The sequence below is a fragment of the Rhinolophus ferrumequinum genome, chromosome 3, assembly GCF_004115265.2.
Source record: "Rhinolophus ferrumequinum isolate MPI-CBG mRhiFer1 chromosome 3, mRhiFer1_v1.p, whole genome shotgun sequence".
In the NCBI taxonomy this organism is placed as follows: Eukaryota; Metazoa; Chordata; class Mammalia; order Chiroptera; family Rhinolophidae; genus Rhinolophus; species Rhinolophus ferrumequinum.
The window spans coordinates 24,926,074-24,949,809 of record NC_046286.1 but is presented as its reverse complement, the minus strand read 5'-3'; the positions used below and the strand labels follow the sequence as shown (position 1 = coordinate 24,949,809).

The window sequence follows — 23,736 nt, the reverse complement described above, 5'->3', positions numbered from 1 at the left end:
CATGTCTTGGCTATTGCGTATAGTGCTGCAATAAACATAGGAGTGCATACAGATTTTTGAATTGGAGTTTTGGATTTCTCCGGATAGATACCTAGGAGTGGAATTGCTGGATCATAAGGTAGTTTCATTTTCAGATTTTTGAGATACCTCCATACTGTTTCCATAGTGGCTGCACCAATATGCAATCCCACCAACAGTGCATAAGGGTTCCCTTTTCTCCACATCCTCGCCAGCACTTGTTTTTTGTTGATTAATGATAGCCATTTTGACTGGGGTGAGGTGGTATCTCATTGTGGTTTTTATTTGCATTTCTCTGATGGATAGTGAGGTTGAACATTTTTTCATATGTCTATTTGCCATCTGTATGTCATGTTTTTTTTCATATGTCTGTTTGCCATCTGTATGACGATTAGAAAAATGTCTCTTCATGTCCTCTGCCCATTTTTTAATTGGGTTGTTTGTTTTTTTGGAGTTGAGTTGAGTGAGTTTTTTATAAATTTGGGATATTAACCCCTTATCGGATATATCATTGGCAAATATCTTTTCCCATTCAGTAGGATCCCTTTTTGTTTTATTGATGGTTTCCTTTGCTGTGAAAACTCTTTTTAGTTTAATGTAATCCCACATGTTTATTTTTTCTCTTACTTCCCTTGTGCGAGGGGATATATCAGTAAAAATCTTACTCTGGGTAATGTCTGTAAAGTTTCTTCCTATATTTTCTTCTGGGAATTTTATGGTTTCAGATCTTACATTTAAGTCTTTAAGCCATTTTGAATTTATTTTTGTATACGGTATAAGGAGGTGGTTCAGCTTCATTTTTTTGCATGTGTCTGTCCAGGTTTCCCAGTACCATTTATTGAATAGACTGTCTTTACCCCACCGTGAATTCTTGCTTCCATTGTCATAGATTAAATGACAATATAGGCATGGATTTATTTCTGGGCTCTCTATTCTGTTCCATTGATCTATGTGTCTGTTTTTATGCCAGTACCATGCTGTTTTGAATACTGTAGCCTTGTAGTATAATTTGATGTCAGGTATTGTTATACCTCCCACTTTGTTCTTATTTCTCAAGATTGCTGAGGCTATCTGGGGTCTTTTATGGTTCCATATAAATTTTAGGAGTATATGTTCTATTTCTGTGAAAAATGTCATTGGTAGTTTGATAGGAATTGCGCTGAATATGTATATTGCCTTAGCCAGTATGGACATTTTAACTAGTTTCCCTCAGAAATAAATGGCAAGCTTCTTTTCCCCCACAGCTTCTCCTCCCTTCACAGTTTGCCAAAGATCAAGAGCCCATTTAGCTGAAGATAAAGATATGTTCCATTAACTCATCAACAATACTGTCACCTCCTAGTGCTCCCATCCTCTATGGAATATGGCGCGTGCCTACCAGGTACACATTAAGAGCGTCCCCTTCCAATACAGCTGCACAAAAGCGCATTTCATCTCACCTGAGGTCGGAAGAGCTGATCACTCTTGTGGCAAACATGTGGGTTTGTTCCTCAGTCACCTAACCCCTTGCCTGTTTCTACCAAAAGTGGCTGAAGAAATAAAATATCTGCTCTTCCAAACAAAGAAAAAGAGAGAGACAGATTTGGGCCAAAGAGAAATAAACGGTGTTTTGCTAGGAAAGAGCAGTAAGGGATAACAATTCTGAGAAAGCATTTGCTCCCCTAGTGAAGAGGAGCAGAAGTGGCTGATCTTCCTACAGAAGACGTGATAACGGAAGCTAAGCAGCCTCACATCCTGCAACCCCGAGGCAATAATCAAGAGGGAAACTATAAGAGGACCTAAGAGACACCCTGACAGTGCTGAGCGACTGCAGAATGGTAAGCACCTATCCCATGTTGGGTCAGAGAAATAACCCCTACTTTAGTTAAATATGTTAAGCTACTTGTTTAAGATATTTCTAACTGATAAAATCCCCAGGTCTACCATGGCTGTGGAGTAAGGGGTTAACACATTTATGCTCATCAACATTGATCAAAAGAAAAGAAAGAAAGGAAGGAAGGAAAGAAGGAAGGAAGAGGAATCATATGTGTGCCACTTTCCACAAAGAACACATCATCAAAGACCATGAACAGAGAAACCATGGATAAAAGTGCCCTGGACTAGAATTTTGGCTCAGCAACCAGTACTGGGATCTTAGATCTAAGTTACTTAACATTTCAAAGCCTGTTTCCTCATCTGCAAAGATCATGTTAATAACCACCTTATAATGTTGCCAACAGGATTAAATCACAATGCACACATAAATTTAATAGTGCCTGGAATACAGCAAGCGCTTTAAAAAAAAAATTGAAACTTGCCTTCATCACCACTAACTACTACAACCACCATCACCCAGCAGACCAATACTTTAGCTAAAATTGGTAAAGTTCAGAAACACTTGACCTAAGAAGAATGATTAAGTGCCACATGAAAGTGAAGGGGAAAATATATATAGTTTCAAGTTCATTTTCTCTCTCTCTCTCTATCTCTATCTCTCTCTGTGTGTGTATGTGTGTGTGTGTATCTCCTGTCTCAGGCTCTAACCCATAGTAAAGGAAAATCTCCTTAGCCAAAGTGTTAAGAAATGAAAGTAGAAGCACATAAAACATTACAGCCATCAAGTTAAAAAATGATAATAATTTCTATGACTTTCAGAATGTAATATTTTTAAGCCATCCTCAAGAAGTAGAGATGATTTCCTTCTTAATATTTTAAACAAAACTCAAAAGTAGGCCAATAATTAATAAGAATGTATTTACAAAGATTTAAGCTACTCCAAAAAAAAAGAATATAAATGCAAATTGTTATTCTCTTTCTTTGGGATTATAGCTGCCCTGCCAAAATTCAGAGTTATATTAGTTTGTTTTTTCCTTAAATATTGAACAATATTTCATCTTCTTTCCATTATTTTAGCCTTTAATAGTCAATGTGGTAACTGTGGAATATTTGATGAAACAGTTATAGAAGATAACATTCTGGTTATCAATCTTGCTTGCTATTCTTCTGTTTTCAAATTTATGAGCTAGAAATCTGTCTTCTATATCTTCTTCCAGTTTCAGTTCTCTATTTTCTAGATCATTACCCCATCCATACCTCAATGTAGTAAACTCACTGACATTGTTCACCTGTTTTGCAACTCAACAAATGTAATTTGTATATGGACAAAATCAGTTTCACAAAGGACAACCATAATTTTTTTTTTTAACACCACAGCTTAAGTTCTTTCCATGTTACTAAAGTCTAATACTTCTATGGTAGGTTTGTTAGTTTAAAATGTAGGCATGAAAACACAAACTCGCCTACTGTCATGTTTTAAAACATACCCTAAAAGAATTTTAAAAAAAATTATATAAACAGCAAGAGCCTCATTAAACATTTACTTCTAAGTGCCTTTTCAAAAATTTAGGGGAAATCAAACCCGTTCATTTAGTTATTCTCTATTCTTTCATTCCTTGATTATTTCTAGTATCAATTATTATTTCTACAACTCTGGGACAATTTGCATTTGTTATTTTTATTTTTGTTCTGAACTTACACATTACCGTCTTAGAACATTTCAGATACCATTTTCTGCACCACTCCAATTTTAGCATATACGCTGCCTACTTGATTGAGGTCACAGGGTTCTCTCTGTGTCACTTGGGTAAAGACATAAAGCCTGAATAAGAGTTTTATTTCTGAGACACAAAATTCGCAATGCATGTAAATCAGAAGATGGATTCTGCATTCCCTGACAAGTTCCTCAAAATATGTAAGTGCAATTCAATAGACAAGCAGTGAAATTTGAAGGTACAGAATTAGAAGCTGGTGTGTGGACAGTATTCACCTGCCTGAATGGAGCAGGCAGGAAGAGAAATGTCAAGGCTGGTTATCAGCGGAGAGTACAGACGAGGAAGACACAAAGAGGGAACTTAAATAAATGAAGACAAAAAATAGTGATCTCACTCTCCATCCCTTACCCCCCATCAAAGATAGAGCTCCGCAACACCCCGCTCAGAGCTGACATCTCTGACTAGGTGCATCACTCTCTTTACTATGCTACCTCTATGCCCAGTACATGTTCTCTTTTACTGACCGCATCTCCTCCCCATTGCTGGGTCCTCTCACACATTCTGAACACTCTGAAAGCTTTATCATATACCTGTGTCCCCAGTGTTTTTGCCTGAAATGTAGTGGATACTCAAAAAAAAGTTACTGAATTGAACTCGAATAAAGCTCTTCTTCGGGCCGGCCGGTAGCTCAGGCGGTTAGAGCTCCATGCTCCTAACTCTGAAGGCTGCCGGTTCGATTCCCACATGGGCCAGTAGGCTCTCAACCACAAGGTTGCCTGTTCGATTCCTCGAGCCCTGCAAGGGATGGTGGGCTGTGCCCCCTGCAACTAGCAACGGCAACTGGACCTGGAGCTGAGCTGCACCCTCCACAACTAAGACTGAAAGGACAACAACTTGAAGCTAAAACGGCACTCTCCACAACTAAGATTGAAAGGACAACAATTTGACTTGGAAAAAGTCCTGGAAGTACACACTGTTCCCCAATAAACTCCTGTTCCTTTTCCCCAATAATAATAAAAAAAAAGCTCTTCTTCTAAATGACAATTCGTTATAAAGCAAAGCGAAACTAACTATAACTACTTTTTAAAATATTTCTTCTTTCTCTGGAACATAATTATTAATGTCGTAGGTAAAAAAGCAGAAATGGGTGACTTAATATTGGATGTGGCCAATCCTATTTCTATGAGACAAATTTAGTTTAATTAATACAAAATTTTTCTGTGTCGTGTGTGTGTGTGTGTGTGTGTGTCCCTCTTGTTCTCACTTTTTCTCATTAATGATGAATCAAAAAAATTTAAGAAAACTGAAACTCAGAGACATATACATAATCATTACTTTTCAATGTCCAGTCACTGTTAAAAATTACACTCTCAACACTTAATCAATCCTGCAACATTTTCCTTATTCCTAGATCGCCCTGTGCAAAATTTTTAAATTGGAAAACTAATGGGTGATGCATCTATCTTTCTTTGTAGTGACTGAATAAATTTTTGCTCTGTGAGAGTAGAACTGTCAAAGAATTGAATTTACAAGTAAAAAAAAAAAAGAAAGAAAGGAAGAAACTTTTCGGTATTCAGGTGTTTCCTAGCAACTGAATCTGCTGATACTTTCTCATCACAAATAAGAAGAATAAAAATCCATTGTCAATGAAAGCAATATAGCTCAGTGAAAAAAAAAAAACACACGTAAATAATGTGTAAAAATACTAAAAATATTTTCCAGCCAATCTAGGCTGAGGTTTTAAAACAGGTAATTATAATTCTTAAATATGATAAATAATATGAGGAATGGATATGTTTGTAAAGGGGTGTGGGTGAATCTTATCTTTTCTATGATTGGGGGATGAGGGCATGAGCAGGGGACACAAAGGTGACCGCAAAAATAGTATCCTAAGAACTAACTCCATAGAGTTAGTTCAACCATGAAGAAGGAAGCTGCTATTCTCAAAGTAGCTAGAGTTTAAACCTGGTTTATGCTGCATCATAAGTTTCTAAACAAAATATAAAACGCGCATCTTGCATACTCCAGAGAAAAACTGTCAAAAGTAACAATTTTAACGACTACAGCCAACTGTAGCAGTTCTTCAGAAATATTTTGAGATCATAAACATTTGCAAATGAGATTTCAGAAATATTCTGTTTATACAGCACTTCATACACATTATCAGGTACTTCACTCATTTATAAACAGTACACTGAAATGCAACCCTTCTAACTTTAGTTGTCTCAACAACTATGGAGAATACAAACATGCGGCTCTCCCCAGGTAATTCATCAGCTCCTGAGCACCTACTCTTCACAAGGCACTGTACTAGGCATCAGAGATAATGAACTTGAATATGACACAAACTCTACCCTAAAGAACTCTACACTTAAAATGTATAACGGAAGCACCACTATAGGGAGGGTGAATCAGAGAAAGCAGTAGACACACAGAGGTATTTGATTGGACCAGGAGAGTGGCAACAAACTACTGTAATATGAGTAAAAAGGACATTGAACTTAAGGAGTTATGCAACACTAATTAGTTATGGCCATTCAACCGTTCTGGGGCTAAGCTTTCAAGGGCAAATGAAGAGACCTGACTGGTAAGTTTTGTTGAGAGTCTCTTATACAAGAAAGCTAATAGCATACATAATAGGACAAGCAAGCATATGCACCGATATCCATAAACCTAGAGTTTGCATTCTAGTTGCCAAGAGAGAGAGCAAGATAACACACAAATGATTAAAACAACTCTAAAATCCCTTCCTGCCTCTAAAAATGCTGTATATATGTGCTGCTAACATTTGCTAGCAACTAAAAAGGAAAGAACTTAAAATAAGTGAATTATTAAAATTCTTGCCACCAATAATTACCATAAACACAAAATGCAGAACTGTACTAAGCACTATAGAAAGAAATAAAAACAAAAATCAAAACCTCTTAAGATATTATTCTTCACATGAACTAGCCCCTTCAAATAAACACCTAAAAAATATATAGCACTATGGCATTTTTAAAGCATTTTCATATACATCACTGATTTTTTTTCAATGAATGAAATCTGTTCTCTCAAAAACCTAGAATAGTTCACTAAAACAAGAAAATAACTTTTATTCAATCCTATTCTTTGAATGGTGCTAAAAGTCTCATGTTCTAAAATAAAATCCATGTGGAGAAAAATGCCAGGACTCACTTGTAACGACTTGTTTGTTTATAGAATCCAACTCATTGCGCCTGCCTGAGCCCCACACCCAACCTCGAAATGTTCACTTTGGTATTTGGTCCTCTTCTCTTTTTATTCTTTACTCCTTAAAAATTGCATCTACTAATTTGGCTTCAAATTTCACAACCACGTGGGTGACTCCCAAATCTAAGTCTGAATCTCTAAGCAATCTTCTGAGTTTCAAGCGAAATTTATCAGAATGTCCTGTTAATTCAATAAACAGGCCCAATACCAAATACTTTTCTCTCTCAAACAGCTCTGTCTCACATCCCTGCTGCTAAAACACATCTCTGGTAGCCCATGCTTTCCACCACCTAACAATGTACCTCTACTGCTCTCTGCAAGAGAGCTATTCATCTCCCTAAACCCAAATCTTTTAAAGCCAATGTCAACTCTAGCTTTTCTCTAAATGCCCTGAGCTCAGGTAATCCAATTCTCAGGACACTTCCCATTCTCTACGCAGTCACTGAGTCCTTTATATACACCTTAGCTCCCCCTACTAGACAAGAGGGCTCTTGAGAGTCAGAGTCCTATCTCATAAACTTCCCGTTCCCCGTATTACCTAGGCACTATGCAATAAAATTGACATACTTAAAGAAATGTTTGTTAAATGCACAACAAATTAAAACCGGACGTTATAAAGGGTTTAACAAACCAATACCTCAAAAATCGAGCAATAATCAAGTTTAGCTTAGCATCCTTAGTCAACAAACATGTCTCAAAGTAGAAAAAGCATGTTTATTTTTCCCCCAAAATGAGTGATTTTCTTTCTGGTAGTTTCATGGCTTTCAGCTGCAATATTTTGTTTCCTACAGATCAGTACCATGAGAGAATAAATGGGCTGGAGCCTGACAGTAAAGACAGTGAAGGTGTGGTATCCACGACTTGCAGATTGATGGATTAACGGCAGCACTGACTGGTTCACTGCAACCACCTTAATACAGCATTAAGTGGTCAGGAAGCAATATTAGAAAAGACATATTAAGCAATCCCAAACCCGAGGAAGTCAACTAGTTAGGCACAAATAAGACAAAAGAAAATTCCCATGTGATTCCAAAGTAACCATTCAAAAATATTAATTATACTTAACCACAGCTTAAGGAACAAAACTGAAGACTGCTTTTCAAAAGAGGATAAAAGATTTAAGAGGATTCCAAGCTCTTTATAAATAAAAATTACATGATCGAGTGCCTACAAAGAATATTTTTTTCAAAGCAACAAATACTTGATGAGCCATAGACTCAATAGTATTCTAAAATTCTAAATTTGTGAAAAAGAAAATCCTTTTCAAAAAAGAAAATCCTTACTCTTCTCTGTGACTCCAAGAAATGCTTACTCGCTTGTCAATTATTTCCTTGGGAACTTCCCAAAGTCCTCTTTCCACATCTAAATTAAAGTGTGTAAATATATTTTCTGAGAGTCTGGTTTTTAAAGTTTTACCAGCACGTTCTAATGATGAGTCTCACAAACAGAAAGGAAATTAGTCACACTATGTGAGAAAAAAGAGAATTTGTCTTCAAGAAACTCAGCTACAATTGAAGAAGCTGTCCCGAGTTTTGAAAAACAGAGCATGTTCTGCTGCGTCATGAGAGAGTGGAGGTGTGTGAAAGCCCCGCTCATTCATGCGCCCTGCGCACTTCTCCACTGACATCTTCCTGTGTCATCTCATAAGGTCTCATGGCTCCACATTCTCCTGCCCAGAAATCCAGACTTCTAAATCTAACTTCATACTTTCTAGCTCTGTTTGCATGCCTAATAAGCCTCTCCCACTGAACACGGTCAGAACAGAACTCTTGATTTTATTTTATATACTTCTCTTTCAGTCTTCAGCATCTTGATAAAAGGCATCACCCTCTAATCAGTTTTTCAGACCAAAATCTAGGCAGCATAACATAATGCTCTGGAACACAGACTCTGAAGCCAGACTGCATGGATTCAAATCCTGCCTCCGCTCCTCATTACCTATACAAAGATACTGTAAGCCTTAGAGGGTAATAATGGTACCCACTGGACAGGTTACTATGAAGATTAAGTGTCTTAATTCATATAAACCATTTAGAAGAGCACCTGGCAGATACTAAACTGGCATTGAGTTTAAGCTATCATCATTGTTACTATTATCCTGATTCCCCTTTTTCTCTCATACCTAGTCTGTCGTGTCAACAAAGGAACAGTTATCATCAAAAGATCCTAAGAATTACAATACTTCAAAAACATCATTGACGCCTTTTTGTCCGACATCTTAGCGAAGCGGCAGTCGTAGCGTCTGCTGTCCGCACTTTGCCATGCCGCCCAAAGACGACAAGAAGAAGAAAGATGCTGGAAAGTCGGCCAAGAAAGACAAAGACCCAGTGAACAAATCTGGAGGCAAGGCCAAAAAGAAGAAGTGGTCCAAAGGCAAAGTTCGGGACAAGCTCAATAACCTAGTCTTGTTTGACAAAGCGACATATGACAAACTCTGTAAGGAAGTTCCCAACTATAAGCTTATAACCCCAGCTGTTGTCCCCGAGAGACTGAAGATCCGCGGTTCCTTGGCCAGGGCAGCCCTTCAGGAGCTCCTTAGTAAAGGACTTATTAAATTAGTTTCAAAGCACCGAGCTCAAGTAATTTACACCAGAAACACCAAGGGTGGGGATGCCCCAGCTGCTGGTGAAGATGCATGAAAAACAGGTTCCACCAACTGTATGTTTTGAAAAATAAATCTTTATTAAATCAAAAAAAAAAAAAAAAACATCATTGACATCCACTGACTTCTCTCATTTGTTACCTTCACAACCATCCTACTTCAAGCCACCATCTAGAATAAGGTGATCGACTTCCAAACTAGTCTCCCCGCTTTCATTTTTCTATACCCCTCAAAGTGGTTTTCAAGCAGCAACCACAGTAATTCATTTAAAATATAAATCAGATCTTATCACTCCCTTATTCAAAACCATCTGATGGTTTTTGACTATATTAGGCTAAGAATCATACTCCTTACCCTGGTTTATTTATTAAAGTCCTACATCTAGCCACTGTAGTCTCATCTTGTCCCCCTCTCTGCTAGCTGACTACACTTCAGCTACACTGGCCTTTTTTAAATTCTGCAAAAATGCCAAGATTCCTTCTTTGGGGCCTTTGCATTAGTGACTTTCCCTGCCTGGAATGCACTTTTGTCTGTATTTGTAAAGCTGACTCCTTCACATCATATACAATATTGTTATTGTTTATTTCTTTAGTAATTTTCTATCTCCCACTAGAATATAAGCTTTATAAAAAAAGAAAGAAAGGAATTTCATCCGTCTTGTTAAAATACTGTATCCCTAGTAACCAAAACAATATGTGGGTGAATAAAAGTTATTTTAAAAAGTAAACCATTAACTGAAAGAACTGGCCAAAGCTTCTAACGTTGTAATGTGAAGCAAAGAAATAAATCTATCCCATTCTTTTCTGTAACTGGTTATCTATTTATTGCATCTCGGCTCCAAGTTCACCCTTTTTGCCTGCTCTGTAACTGGACCCTAATATAATTACCTTCCAATATTTTCTCAGAGATTGAAGATCTAAATCCCCTGATAATGCAACTCCTTACACAGGAACAGTTATCGTCAAAAGATCCTGAGAATTACGCTGGGAAAACCCGAGGTCCAGTTATAGCTCCAGTAATTACTAGCCAACATAACCTTGGACAAATTACTTACCCTCTCTGAGCTGCATTTTCCTCACCTGTACAATGCAGATTGTAATCCCTGTCTATCTCAGAGGCTACTGGTAAAGATCGAAGGAGATCCTGCATAAATAATAAACTACGGACAAGTAGAAGTTATTATTATTATTCAGTATCTATCGGCTCAACAAAATTTTACTGAGCACTGGCCCCATGTGATAGACCCTACACTAGATAGAACATTTTAATTAAGACAGAACCCTTACTCTCAAAGAGCTTGCTTTTTAGTTAAGGAGAAAAACACATAATCAGAATAATATCATCATAGTTCGGTAGTGTGCAGAGTGCTGTGGGAGCACAAAGGAGATATACTTAGCACAATTTTAAGGCTTATGGGAGGCTTTCAGGAGGAAGTGCGGCCACAGCTGAGTCTCAAAGCATCAGTAGGGTGATAAAAAAAAAGCCCTTATCAAATGAGAAGGTGATGTCGTCTTTTACTAGTCCTAGAACATGTCTCAAAGTCAGATTGGTTATATTATCATAAAAATCATATGATCACAGGTCAAGAAAAAACCTTCAGATATAACCTTCAATGAAACTCTTCTAAAAAAGTTTTTGCACAGCAAAAGAAATTATTAACAAAATGAAAAACCAACCTACAGAATGGGAGAAAATATTTGCCACATATGCAATAAAATGTTACTATCCAAAAATATATAAGAAACACATACTACTCAATAGCAAAAAAACCAAATAACCCAATTTTTAAATGGGCAAAGGGCCTGAATAGACTTTTTTGCAAAGAAGACATACAAATGGCCAACAGGTACATGAAAAGATTCTCGTACACACACACACACACACACAATGGAGTATTACTCTTAATTTGCATCACTACTCATCAGAGAAATGCAAATTAAAACCACAATGAGATATTACCTCACACTTGTCGGAAGGGCCGTCATCATAAAACAAACAAGTGTTGGTGAGAATGTGGAGAAAAGGGAACCTTCATGCACTGTTGGTGGGATTGCAAATTGGTGCAGCCACTGTGGAAAACAGTATGGAGGTTCCTCAAAAAAATTAAAAATAAAACTACTTTATGACCCAGCAATTCCTCTTCTCAGTATTTATCCAAAGAAATCCAAAACACTAATTCAGAAAGATATATGTATCCCTATGTTCATTGCAGCATTATTTATAATAGCCAAGATATGGAAGAAACCAAAGTGTCCACCAACAGACAATTGGATAAAGATGTGGTACATACACGTACGTACACACACACACACACACACACACACACACACACACACACACTGGAGTATTACTCGGCCATAACAAAGAATGAAATCTTACCATTTGCAATGGACCTAGAGGGTATTATGCTAAGTGAAATAAGTCAGACAGAAAAAGACAAATACCATGTGCTTTCATTTTCATGTGGAATCTAGAAAACAAAGTAAATGAACAAAACAGAAACAGACTCATAGATACAGAGAATAAACTGATGGTTGCCAGATGGAAGTGGGGTTGAGGAGCTGAGTGAAAAAGGTGAAGGGATTAAGAAGTACAAACTGGTAGTTACAAAATAGTCATGGGGATGTAAAGTACAGAATAGGGAATATAGTCAATAATATTGTAGTAACTATGTATGGTGCCAGGTAGGCACTAGACTTAACAGGGGATCACTTTATAAATTATATAAATGCCTAACCATTATGCTGTACACCTGAAACTAATATAAAATAATACTGAATGTCAATTGTAACTGAAAAATAAACACACAGGGAAAAACAAACAACTCTTCTATCAACTTAGATTTCCCCCAGCACTATTTATTTCATCCTCTACTGCTAATTAAAAAATTATTTTTTTCACCTTGAGAGCAATTTTTCTCATTCTACAGGAATATTTCCATTAATAGGACCAATATTTTTCAATTACATATTCCAACGTCAAAATCTTCTTCACTGGAAAGGACAGTGATAAAGAGACCATAGCATTAGGTTTAGATTTTTCCTTCACCATAGCCCTAAAAAATTCCCTCCCTTCCTTCCAGCTCCCTCCCATAGCTGCCAGAACAATTTCCCAGGCAACAGACTCCATCCATTCTTCTGCACGGTAAGGCAAAGGGTTCTCTGGACAACCTCTCAACCAGACTTGGCCCTGACCCACCCAGGAGAATGCCAAGCACTGCCTGAAGCAGCAATTCACTGTCCCTCTTCCATCAAATCCAAAGACATTGAGGCCAGCCAGAGCTCTCCACAACCCACTGATAATCAGGACAAATTCAGTAAGTCTGAATCCAAATCCACTATAACAGAACACAGACTACCCTATACTCTACAATTCCAATCCTGGGCATGGAACCAACAGAAATGTGTTTGCCAGAGATGTCCTAGAATGTTCAGAGCAGCCGTTTTAGTAATAACCACAAGAAAGAAAACAAACCCCAAATGCACATCAACAACAGAGTGGGTAAATAAACCGTTAAATAAAGTCAATCAGAATTGGGATGAATCAACATCATGTGTCATCTGATAAGATGCAAATGGAAAGAATATACCCTGGCTTCTTTGATATTCCTGCTCAAGATGTGTAACTGGCATCTAAACGTGCAGAAACATCATACAAACCCAAATTGAGAGGTATTCTACAAAATAACTAGCGTTGAATCTTCAAAAGTAACAAAGCCATGAAAGTCAAGGCGAAACTAAGAACTTGTTCCAGCCTAAAGGAAACTAAAAAGATGTAACAAATGTGATTTAGGACAAAATAAAGGACATGATTGAGAGCACTGTTAAAATTGGCTGGGGTCTGAGGATTAGATGGTAATCATGTACTGATGCTTCTTTCCTCATTTTGATAGCTGAGTTGTGGTTATGGGGGAGGATATCTTTGTTTATAGGTATTACACACAAAAGTGCTGGGGTGATGAGACATCAGGTTGGGAACTTATTCTCAATGGTTTAGGGAAAAAGTTATTGTTTTCTATGTGCAACTTTTCTGTAAGTTTGTGATTATCACAAAATTTTAAAAATTATTTTAAAATTTCTTAAAGTATGTTGGAGGGAGGAAGAATGAGCAGGAGAGAGAGAAGGAGAAAGAAATTCAAATTTTGTATGCTATATTTCTTACCAACAACGGACAAAGCTTAAATGCAATTTGCTGAAAAAATGAATTTATTACTAACTTAGGAATTCACAGAGTTGTATCTTTAATCTCAGTATATTTAGATCGCCCATCTTTTGCTCAAAAATAGAAATAAATTAAAATGTGCAAAAATTTACCACATATCCTTCTTTGTACATTAGATTATAAGGAAGATAAATTAAATAGCAAATATACATGTACCCATTTTAGAAGAAAAGCTTTGTTTCAAAAGCCCCCAAACAATTTCTCATATTTTCAGCCAGAATTACATTGTATCACATGCATACACCAGCAATTTGGAAAGGAGTAAGAAACCACTATGATGAGCCAGAAGATGGTTCCAACACTCCGGAAGCTTTCTGAATTACATGGTGATATTTTGGGTTGTCATGAGGGCTGGGGGCCACTACTGGCATTTAGTGGATGAGAGCCAGGGAGGCCCAATGTCCTGGAAAGTATATGGCTGTTTCACATGAGGAAGTGCTGTCCAAAATGCCAACAGAGAGAAAACAGGTGAAAAAATAATAATTATAAGAAAACAAGGGGAATGGCCAACCAATACGCAAACATCAGTGTCTGCTACAGAGATTCACAGTAGTGAAAGAGACTATCTTTATCTGTAAATAGATTATGGTCCAGGGTAAGTCACAGACAAGTAAAAAAATAATGAAAAACATCAACTTTACTGAGAATTTAAAAAAAAAAACCATTGGATTAGGAAGGGAGGAAGAATAGTAAGTTATTAAACACCTATTATCCTAGATATTTTCATAAACTGCCTTATTTAATAAAACCAGAGTTAACATTTTGGTCTTCCCGAATGCTGATATAGCTGAGTTATACATATTTAGGTAACCCAGGAGAGTCAGTAATAAAAATTATTTATACAGAAAATATTACAATTTTTAACTCAAAAGGAAAAGTTGGCCTATGCTTATACTGTATTCAGTATAACTTAAAAAGAACCACATCACATAGCTTGGAAGTTCTCTTCCGCATTAAGTACCAAAAAGTATAATAAGAACTATAGTCAGATTAAAAGGCAATATTACAAAATGTGTATATGTTTAAGACGTTACTCCTAAGTATAACACTTTGAACAAATGTCTTAAAAAGCACTGATCATGTTATTTATTCAACACAGCTACCACCAATTTCGCCCAGTAGTAGGTTTTTTTCTTGCAGGACTATCATATTCCTGCTTTTAGTACGTAATACAAAGACTTTCTTCTACATCGCCCTCTACTGACACAAAATACCAATTTAGAACAGAAATCTAAGGGTTACATCCACCACAGGCCACTCTGATTGTGAAAGGCCTTATATGAAATCCATCTCCAAACAAATAGACATGACCTTGAAGAAACCCATGGAGGCCACTTACAAAATTAATCAACTCACCATTGGTATCACTAAGAAAAAAAAAAAGTAAGCAAACTAACTATGGGTAGAACAAGTAAAAACCTCCAGTTCTAGAATTACCAGTACAACATCATAAGCCATTTGAATATCATTAAGAAAATTAAATTAACTTATTTCTTAAGAAGTAAAGAACAAACTACCAATGGTATATAACTGAATATGTGGAAATAAAGTGACTATGGAATATGGTAATAAGTGAAATACTTACTGCCAAAGCTTTAGACAATTTGGTTCTAAATTCATTCAGGATGATTGCCACAATATCCTTAAGTGGTACATAAGCAAAGCCATCTTCCAAATATACTTTCCTTCCTCGGAACAAATCGAGAGCCTCAGCAAAAGGGATCTGAATTCAGAGTGAAACAGAGAAAATAAGCAGTATCTGTCATTTTGAAATCCTCTTACGTCTTCATATTTCCTAAGTCTAAATAAAATCCTTCCTATGAGAAATTCATTAATCCCAGCAGATCAAAAACAAAAAACAAAGAAAAATCAATGTATACTCCTTAACACTAAATAATTAGCATTAGGAAGAAGTGGCAGTCCAAATAATCCAAATTAGAATGCCTTATTTTTACTTAACTCATGAATTTACAAATTATAACCCCCAGGATTTCAAACTCCCAATTCAATCCCTCTAAGCACATTGCATTCTTCTCATATAATATACCCCACATTTTATTCTGCATCAAGTAGAATGCTAATGTATATACAATATGTTCAAGTGCTGAAAATTACCAGCAAGTAATACAAATTTCTTCATCTGTTTCCATTCTTTCTCTAGAGAAATATATCACAAAATCTATTCTCAACACTAAGAAATGGAAATAATAAGCATTCAGTTTTGTTATTAAAATAAGTACTTGTCAGTAAATATTTTTTTTAAAAAACCTACTACCCAACATATACTTTTAAAGTCCTATGAACTATACTAAAATTTTAAGATATCAGCAGAATGTATTAGTAAACTGTGAAAATCATCCTTATTCTCCAATAGTTTTTCTCCTTTTTAAAAATGATGTGAAAATTAGCTTTAAAAAAAGATCCCCAAATTGCTATTTGCTCAAATTGTAGGGAAGAGTTAACAACTCTATATGCCTATCATTCTTCAATATATCCAATGACATCACTTAATAAATAGATTGTGGGATTTCTTTTAATTAAAATTTATTGGGGTGACATTGTTTAGTACAATTACATAGGTTATATGTGTACAATTCTGTAATACATTATTTGTATATACATTGTGTGTTCACCACCCAGAGTCAGTTCTCCTTCCATCACCATGTATTTGATCCCCTTTACCCTCTTCTACCACGCTGCTCCTCTTCCCCTCTGGTGATCTTGTGATTTTTAACAGTGTTTCTTACTCATTTACAGATTCCTACAACTACAATATAGTCCTTGTCCTGAAGGTGATCACTTAGTCGAGAAAACAAGACAGACACACATGGTAAGTCAAACAGCTCTACAGGGCAGTACGTGTGTGACGCTGCACCAATCAGGTAATTCACACACAACATATTAGAGGAGGAGGTAAGAGAGTTTGTTTCAACAATCTAGGCAAGAGGAGGAGCTAGAAGGATAGAAACGGGCATTCTACTCCAAGCCGTGTTACTAGACTTATGATTTCAGTACATTTAATGAATGCTTCTAAACCTCAGCGGCCAGATCTATAAAACACGGGAAGGGGAGGAAGCGATGGCCTAAATGACCTTTCGGGGTCCTTTAGCTCTAATATTTCATGATTCGAGCTTATTAGGGTGGTCACAGTAAAAATAAAGATGCCCAAGCAGAAGCAAAAGATGATGTGACGGCAGAGTAATGGGAAATGCGTGGTGTGGGGAGAGAAACATTGATTCCTACACTCTGAGTTTGGAAGGCTGACTGAAGGATGGCCTCACTGGTAGAAACAGGAAAGCGGGAATAGGGAGCTAATGGGGAAGCAGGATTCTAAACTACTGGCACTCAACCATAATAATGAGTACAACTTTTCAAAGGAAATAGTGGTGCTACTGCTATCAAATTTTAAAATACACTTCAGCTCTCCCCTCTGCCCTCCTGAAACTATTCAGTGAATTCAAGCCAAGCAGATATCTGTGCTAAGGGGTAGAGGGCAGCAGGTGTGCCCCAGTGCAAGATGCTGGCACATAGGAAGGTTCAAGAAGATCTTGCCAGGAGGCAGCAAGTAGGAAGACAGGGGCAGAGCCCCAGTGGAAAGAGACCGTGCCCACATGCGGAGACGGTCCAGGCCTGGTGTCAGAGCCCAGGAACGGCAAGGAAGACTTGCGTGCAGGGCAGTGATCCAGACCATGTGTTGGTGGCAAGTGAGTGACAGGCATATCCTTGCAGGAGGCGGCCTAGCATGCAGTATAAAGGTCTAAGCACTGTGAGGGGAGAGAATGGCCGGCAATAGGGGGTGAGAGCCCAAGCAGGGTTAGAAGCATGTCTGTGTAGGAGGACAGCCCAACACAGAATGTTAGCACACTCTCAGTAGGGTGAAGAAGAAATCTGTGCAGGACAGAGAGAGGCTGTTGTGACAAGAGGCTAGACGAATGGGTTAATTAAATATGTATATAAAGCTCTATGTGATATATTTAACAAAACCTTGGAAATATTTCAAAAGTTTACGTACCTTATACACTGACTCCAACTCCAACTTAGTCCCACCTAAACTGGGTGATGAAGCAGTAATGTCCCTTTCTCGGAGAGTCTTCTCTTCATCCTTTATCTAAAAGGAAACATATTTTGTACCATTTAAGAATTAAGTCTTCATTCAGTTTTGATAAAATACTTTCCTATTCTAGTGAAGATTCTGTATCTTCATAAAATTTTTTAAACCCTGATATCTCAATTCATTCCTAAGATGATTACTAAATCATTATCATTAATGAAGCCAAAATATGGAAGAAAATGTAAATTGAATATACTTTCAAATTTCTACTTTGCCGATTTCTGAGGACATATACCAAAAGAACAGTAGCAGAAACAGAAAATACCATAATATAAAAAAGAAAGGAATTACAATAAAAACTCAAGTTAATATAAAAGGTGAATAATATCCCAATTCAAGAGTTACGTTAACTATTAATATACCTATTTGCAGTTAAGAGTAATTTAACTATTTCTCAATTTTCTAGACACATAAAACAATTTCAAACTTAAAATACGAGTTTTGCTAGGAACAACTATAAATCTATTGTCTCAAGCTAATCATGGCTTTAAAAAAATTGATTGACCTGAAGAGATAAAAATTTTAAACTTCTATACAGAAAAATAAAAGATCTGTAAATGAAGATGAACTGTAAATGACAAACTGAGGGAAATATTTACGTCATTTGACATCTGAAATACTGTCAATCAACCTCGGTAGTAGGATATAAGTACTAGTAATCCAACAAGACTCCAAGCATACAGGTGTGTAAAAAAAATAGAAGACAAGTGTGATGATAGCTGTTTGAAGGGTAAACCATAAAAAGTTATTTGAGAAAGAAAGATGGAAGGGGGAATGGAAAGAGGAAGGGGAAAAGGGAGGGAAAAGCAAAGGAAGAAATTCTAGAAAAACAAAAACTCAGGAACAGAAATTAAAAACTCAATGGAATCATAAAGAAACACCTTAGGAGTCAGTTAACTTGGACTAGGTAATTTAGTCATCTGCATCAAAGTTCTCACAGGTTACTTAGGAACTGCCAGGCCAACAGTCAAGGCCTGTCATTTAAAGTTCACTTTCATATTTGCTAATTCTGGGAAAGAAGCTTCAAAGAGACTCTGCCAAAAGTGGATAAACATCCCTCCTCTCTAGGACCCTGAAGAACTTAGGTAGTCATAAATCAGAAGTTTATCAGCTGTCTATGGATCTACAGTCCAGTTTTCAATTATCTCGTTGGCCAGGGACCTCAGATTCTGGATTTAATTAAAATTATCCTGGACTAACAGTGCTCTCAGACCCATAAAACAAACAAACAAACAAACAAACAAAAAATGAAAACCTTATGGAGAAACATAATCCTCCTAGGTTTCAATCTAGCCCTCCAAATAACTTTCCAAATACAATTTCCGGTGCACTAAAGTAACAAATCACACAAAGGAACAAGACTCCATGAATGAGAACTAGATAGGGAAGGCCGAAAAAAGAAAAGAAAAAAAGTAAAAGGAGTAGAAAAAACAAAACTGTCATCATTCACAGATTACATAATCAGTATCCTTAGAAAATCCAGAAGGATCCACAGATAAATTATTAGACCTATCCAAGGTTTCTGGATACAAGGTCAAATATAGAAAATTAGTTGTATTTCCATATGCCAGCAGGGAAGTTCAATAATGGAATTTTTTTAAAGGTACCATTTACAATAGGATTGAAACTATCAACTATCTAGGAATAAATCTAACAAAGATGCTCAAGTACTCAGCAAATAAAACTTATTGAGGGAAATTGGAGAAAAACTAAATAACAAATATTCCATAAACATGCATCAGAAGACTTAATATTATAAATGTACCAATTCTCCTCAAATTGAGCTATAGATTCAATACACTCTCAAACAAAATCACAATAGCTTTTGTATGGTCTGTGTCTCTGTGTATGAATATTTACATGTTGGTTCTAAAACGCATATGGACATACAAAGGGCCAAGAATAGCCAAGATAGAAATAAGAGAAAGACAGTCAATCCAATAGAAAAATGAGCAAAAGACATGAACAGGTACTTTACAAAATGATAAAATTCAAAGGGTCAATAAATACATGAAAAGATGCTCAATCTCTTTAATCATCAGGTAAGTACAAATTAAAACCATAGTGAAAACCTCAGTGACATAACACCACACAACAATTACAATGGTTAAGACTTAAAAATGGAAAAAAATATTGGTGAGGATCTGGAAAATTGGAACTCTCATATATTGTTGGAGGGAATAAAATCGGTATAGCTAGTTGGGAAAAAGATCTGGCAATTTCTTATAAGACTAAAAACACCTAAATATGACACAGTCATCCCACTCCTAGGTATGTACCCAAGAAAAATGAAAGCATATGACCACAAAAAGACTTACATCGTCCCATTTATATGAAAGTTTAGAACACACAAAACTAATGAGGTAGGAAAAGATTTGAGTAGTGGTTGCCAGGACAACCACTTGGAGGGTGTGGATAACCACTTGGAGGGTCGGGATAGACATTATTCAGATAGAGCACGAGGAAACTTTTAGGGGTGAGAGTAATGTTCTGTATCGTTTAATAAATTTGAGTTGAACAAGTTTACACATTTGTCAGAACTCATAAGTGGTACCTTTAAGATTTGTACATTTTACTGGATGTAAATTTTACCTTAAATAAAATAGAAATGTTAACAAACATTGAACTCTAGTTAATGATATGCAGGCTGCAGTATTTGGTGGGAAGTGCTCTGAGTTCTACTTATTTTGAAATGGATGGTGGGTAGGTAGAAGAATGGATAACATGTGATAAAACAGGTATAGTAAAATATAAATTGTAGAAACTAGGTGGTGAATACATGTGGATATTCACTGTAAGATTCTTGTGACTTAGCTATATGTTTGAAGTTTTTCACAGTACAATTTTGGAGGCAAAATAACACAATGAAGATACTACTATACATCTGCCGGGACAAAATTAACTTGGATAATACAGATGAGAATGTAGAGCAATGGGAACTGTCATATCCTACTGACAGGAGTGTAAACTGATGTATTTTTGCTTTAGAAAATGTGGTATTATTTCATGAGTTGAAGGTACATATACCACATAACCTGGCAGTTTTACTCCTAAGTATATACCCTGGAGCAGAGATGAGCAAACGCTTTCTACGTAAGACCAAAGAGTTAATATGTTAGGCTTTGCGAGCTTTAAGTTCTCTGTCACAAATACATAGTTTTCTGTTGCAGCAAGAAAACAGACATATGCAAACAAATGGACACACCTGTGTTACAATCACACTTTATTTATGGACTCTGAAATTTATATTTCATACAATTTTCCTGTGTCAAGAAATTATTCCTCTTTTAATTTTTTTCAACTGTTCAAAAATGTAAAGGAGGGATATAAAATAAAATAAAAATAAAATTCAAATTCAAAGAACAGTTTTAGTTCACAGGCCATGCAAAAACAGCCAACAACCCGGATTTGGCCCACGGGCCAATTTTGCTGGCCCCCTGCCCTAGAACAATGGACTTCAAACTGTACCATTCACATTTTGTTAAAACACAAATTACTGGGCACCACCCCTAGAGTTTCTGATGCATAAGTCTGGGAGGGGTCCCAAGAATTTGCATTTCTAACAAGTTTCCAAGTGACAGGAATGTTAGAGTTCTCAGACCAATGCCCTGGAGAAACATGCACACAAGGAAACATGAACAAGCATTATTCATATAACCACAGAACAACATTATTCATAATAGCCAAAAAATGGTAACGCAAACATGCATCATAAGCAGAATGAATAAATAAGCATAGTATATTCACAGTGTAGAATACAGCGTAGAAACACAAATAAACTACAACTTCACACAATGGGCATACTCTTAAATACATATAAAGTAAAATAATCCAGGAACAAGATAAAACATACCCAACTATTCCATTTATATAAAGGTCTGTTTCAATACGTTACGTTATATGGTTTAGGGATGAATACTCAGATGGTTAACTAAAGGAAAAAAGGTACAGAAGTAGTTACCATAAAATCAGACTAGTGGTTTCTTCTAAGAGAGGAAAGGATTGGTTGAAAAAGAGCATAGGGAGGTATTTCAAGGGTAACAGCAATGCTTTATTCCTCACCTGAATGACAGACAAATGGTCACTTAAAAATCATCTACTAAATTGTATATTTTTGTTTTATATACTTTTCTGGATATATTTATACTTCTTAGTTTTTGAAAGATTAGAAAGGTAAAGTAAAAGTTAATGAACTGTGTTATAATGAAATATTATGCAGTCGGTAAAATTATTTTTAAAATTATGGAAATTTATGATTACTGTCACAGAACGATATCCATGAAATACTGTGAGGTCGGGGTAAATTAATACAGTTAGGTGAAGGCAAAGTAAAATAAATCTTTAAGAGATTCCAACTATGAGTATGTGTGCATATAAGATTATGTGTAGGAATAAGTCGACCTCAAAATATAACTGTCTAACTCCGGGCAAAGGGATTACAGAGAATTGCTATTTTCTTATTTATACCCGCACATATTTTATTAAATGTATCCTTTAAATATTTCATGTTCTGGGTATCATTAAAAATGGTATTTTCTTATCACTTTCTAATTGTTCATGGCTCTCTTGCATCTTTTTCATTTTGTTCTTTTACTTCAAAATTAAAGATACTGTTGACTAGCCTAAGTCTCATAAGTATTAGAGTGACACTGCAGAATCACCACCTTTGGCAGGCCTAATGATTTCCACGTTTATCCAAATCCACTAAGTCAAAGACTTATGTTTATTACTAGTGGTAGGTAAGCATTTTGTTCTGTTTTTCCATAGAAGGTAGAAATCCAACCGAAAACTGATTTTCAAATGAATTTTAAGGAACGAACATAATTCTTCAAAGGAAATCTTACCTGGAAGGATATTATGTTGCAGAAATTAGAAAGAAAAAGTTACTCTGGTTGAAGAAAGGCTGGGCCCAAAGCACTGCCCACTCAACCCACCGTCACTCCATCCCTGCCCTGCTGTGGCCCATATCTAAAGGGACAGTGAGAACAACCCCTACAAGATACTTCGGCAACTGCACAAACAATACCATAAAGAAAATGACAGCAATAAACTGAAACAGAACCGCTGGCTGGCTGACAGCTATCTCACAACTGGGGAATGGCTCGAAATGTTTGCTCACAGGTTGTTATGTAAAAGTTGAAATAATAGCACAGAGGAGGTAGTTTAAGTGTGTCAATCTATACATTGTTCAAAAATCAATAAAAGTTGAGGGCCATGCATACCATGCTAGTTAACATGCTAACTAACCACTTCACTTATATTATCTCATTTAATGCTACCAACCACCTTATAAGGCAGCTATTATCTTAGTTTTACAGCTAATTAATAGGAATAGAAATCAAACTGGATTTCCAACTAAAGTCTGGCACTAAAACCCGCAAGAGCCATCCATCCTCCAAATAAACAAAATGATATCGCTTTGCAAGAGAGCTGAACATGTAACATCAATGCAACAAAACGTTGTCAATTGAAAATTTTCAACTCAATCTCTTTTTGGTAATGAACAGGATAAAAATAAAGAAACTAAAGGTATAATATAATTAGATGTCATGAGAAGTCTTATAGGTCTTTCAAAAATTTGGAAGTATGTCACAGCAACATATTACATATAATCAACACTCATTTTAGCGTGTTTAAATTGAAGTTTAGCAATAGCAAATCATTCTCTAACAGCTAATACCAGATTATTCTGTTTTAGTATTCGCTTTGTTTACATGTATCTCTGCTGACGGTAACTTCTCTACTTGACTATTTACCTTTTATTTTGCATTCCATAGGGAAATCCTTCAAAACTCAAATATATAAGACAGACACTGCAGATAATGTTTGCGAGAAGGTAGCTATGTGTTAGACCAGTTTTAGAGCCAAGTTGTGATTCTCAAACAGTACCGATAAAGAAAAAAACACATCCGTGAGATATGGTAACAAGAGAAAAAGAAATTTTCACATTTTCATAATGGTCTTTTCATTATTTCTTAAGTGAATTTCCAACATAAATATAAAAATGTATTTCAAATTTGCTC

General features: G+C 36.2%; 1 protein-coding gene across 1 annotated transcript; it reads left to right on the top strand.

Annotated features, from left to right (window-relative positions):
* The first annotated feature begins 8,985 nt into the window (after positions 1-8,985).
* LOC117020369 (40S ribosomal protein S25-like) lies at positions 8,986-9,486 on the top strand. The gene has a single exon (XM_033102801.1). The coding sequence runs from the start codon at positions 9,041-9,043 to the stop codon at positions 9,416-9,418; it is 378 nt and encodes a 125-aa protein (XP_032958692.1). The 5' UTR covers positions 8,986-9,040; the 3' UTR covers positions 9,419-9,486.
* Positions 9,487-23,736: the final 14,250 nt, after the last annotated feature.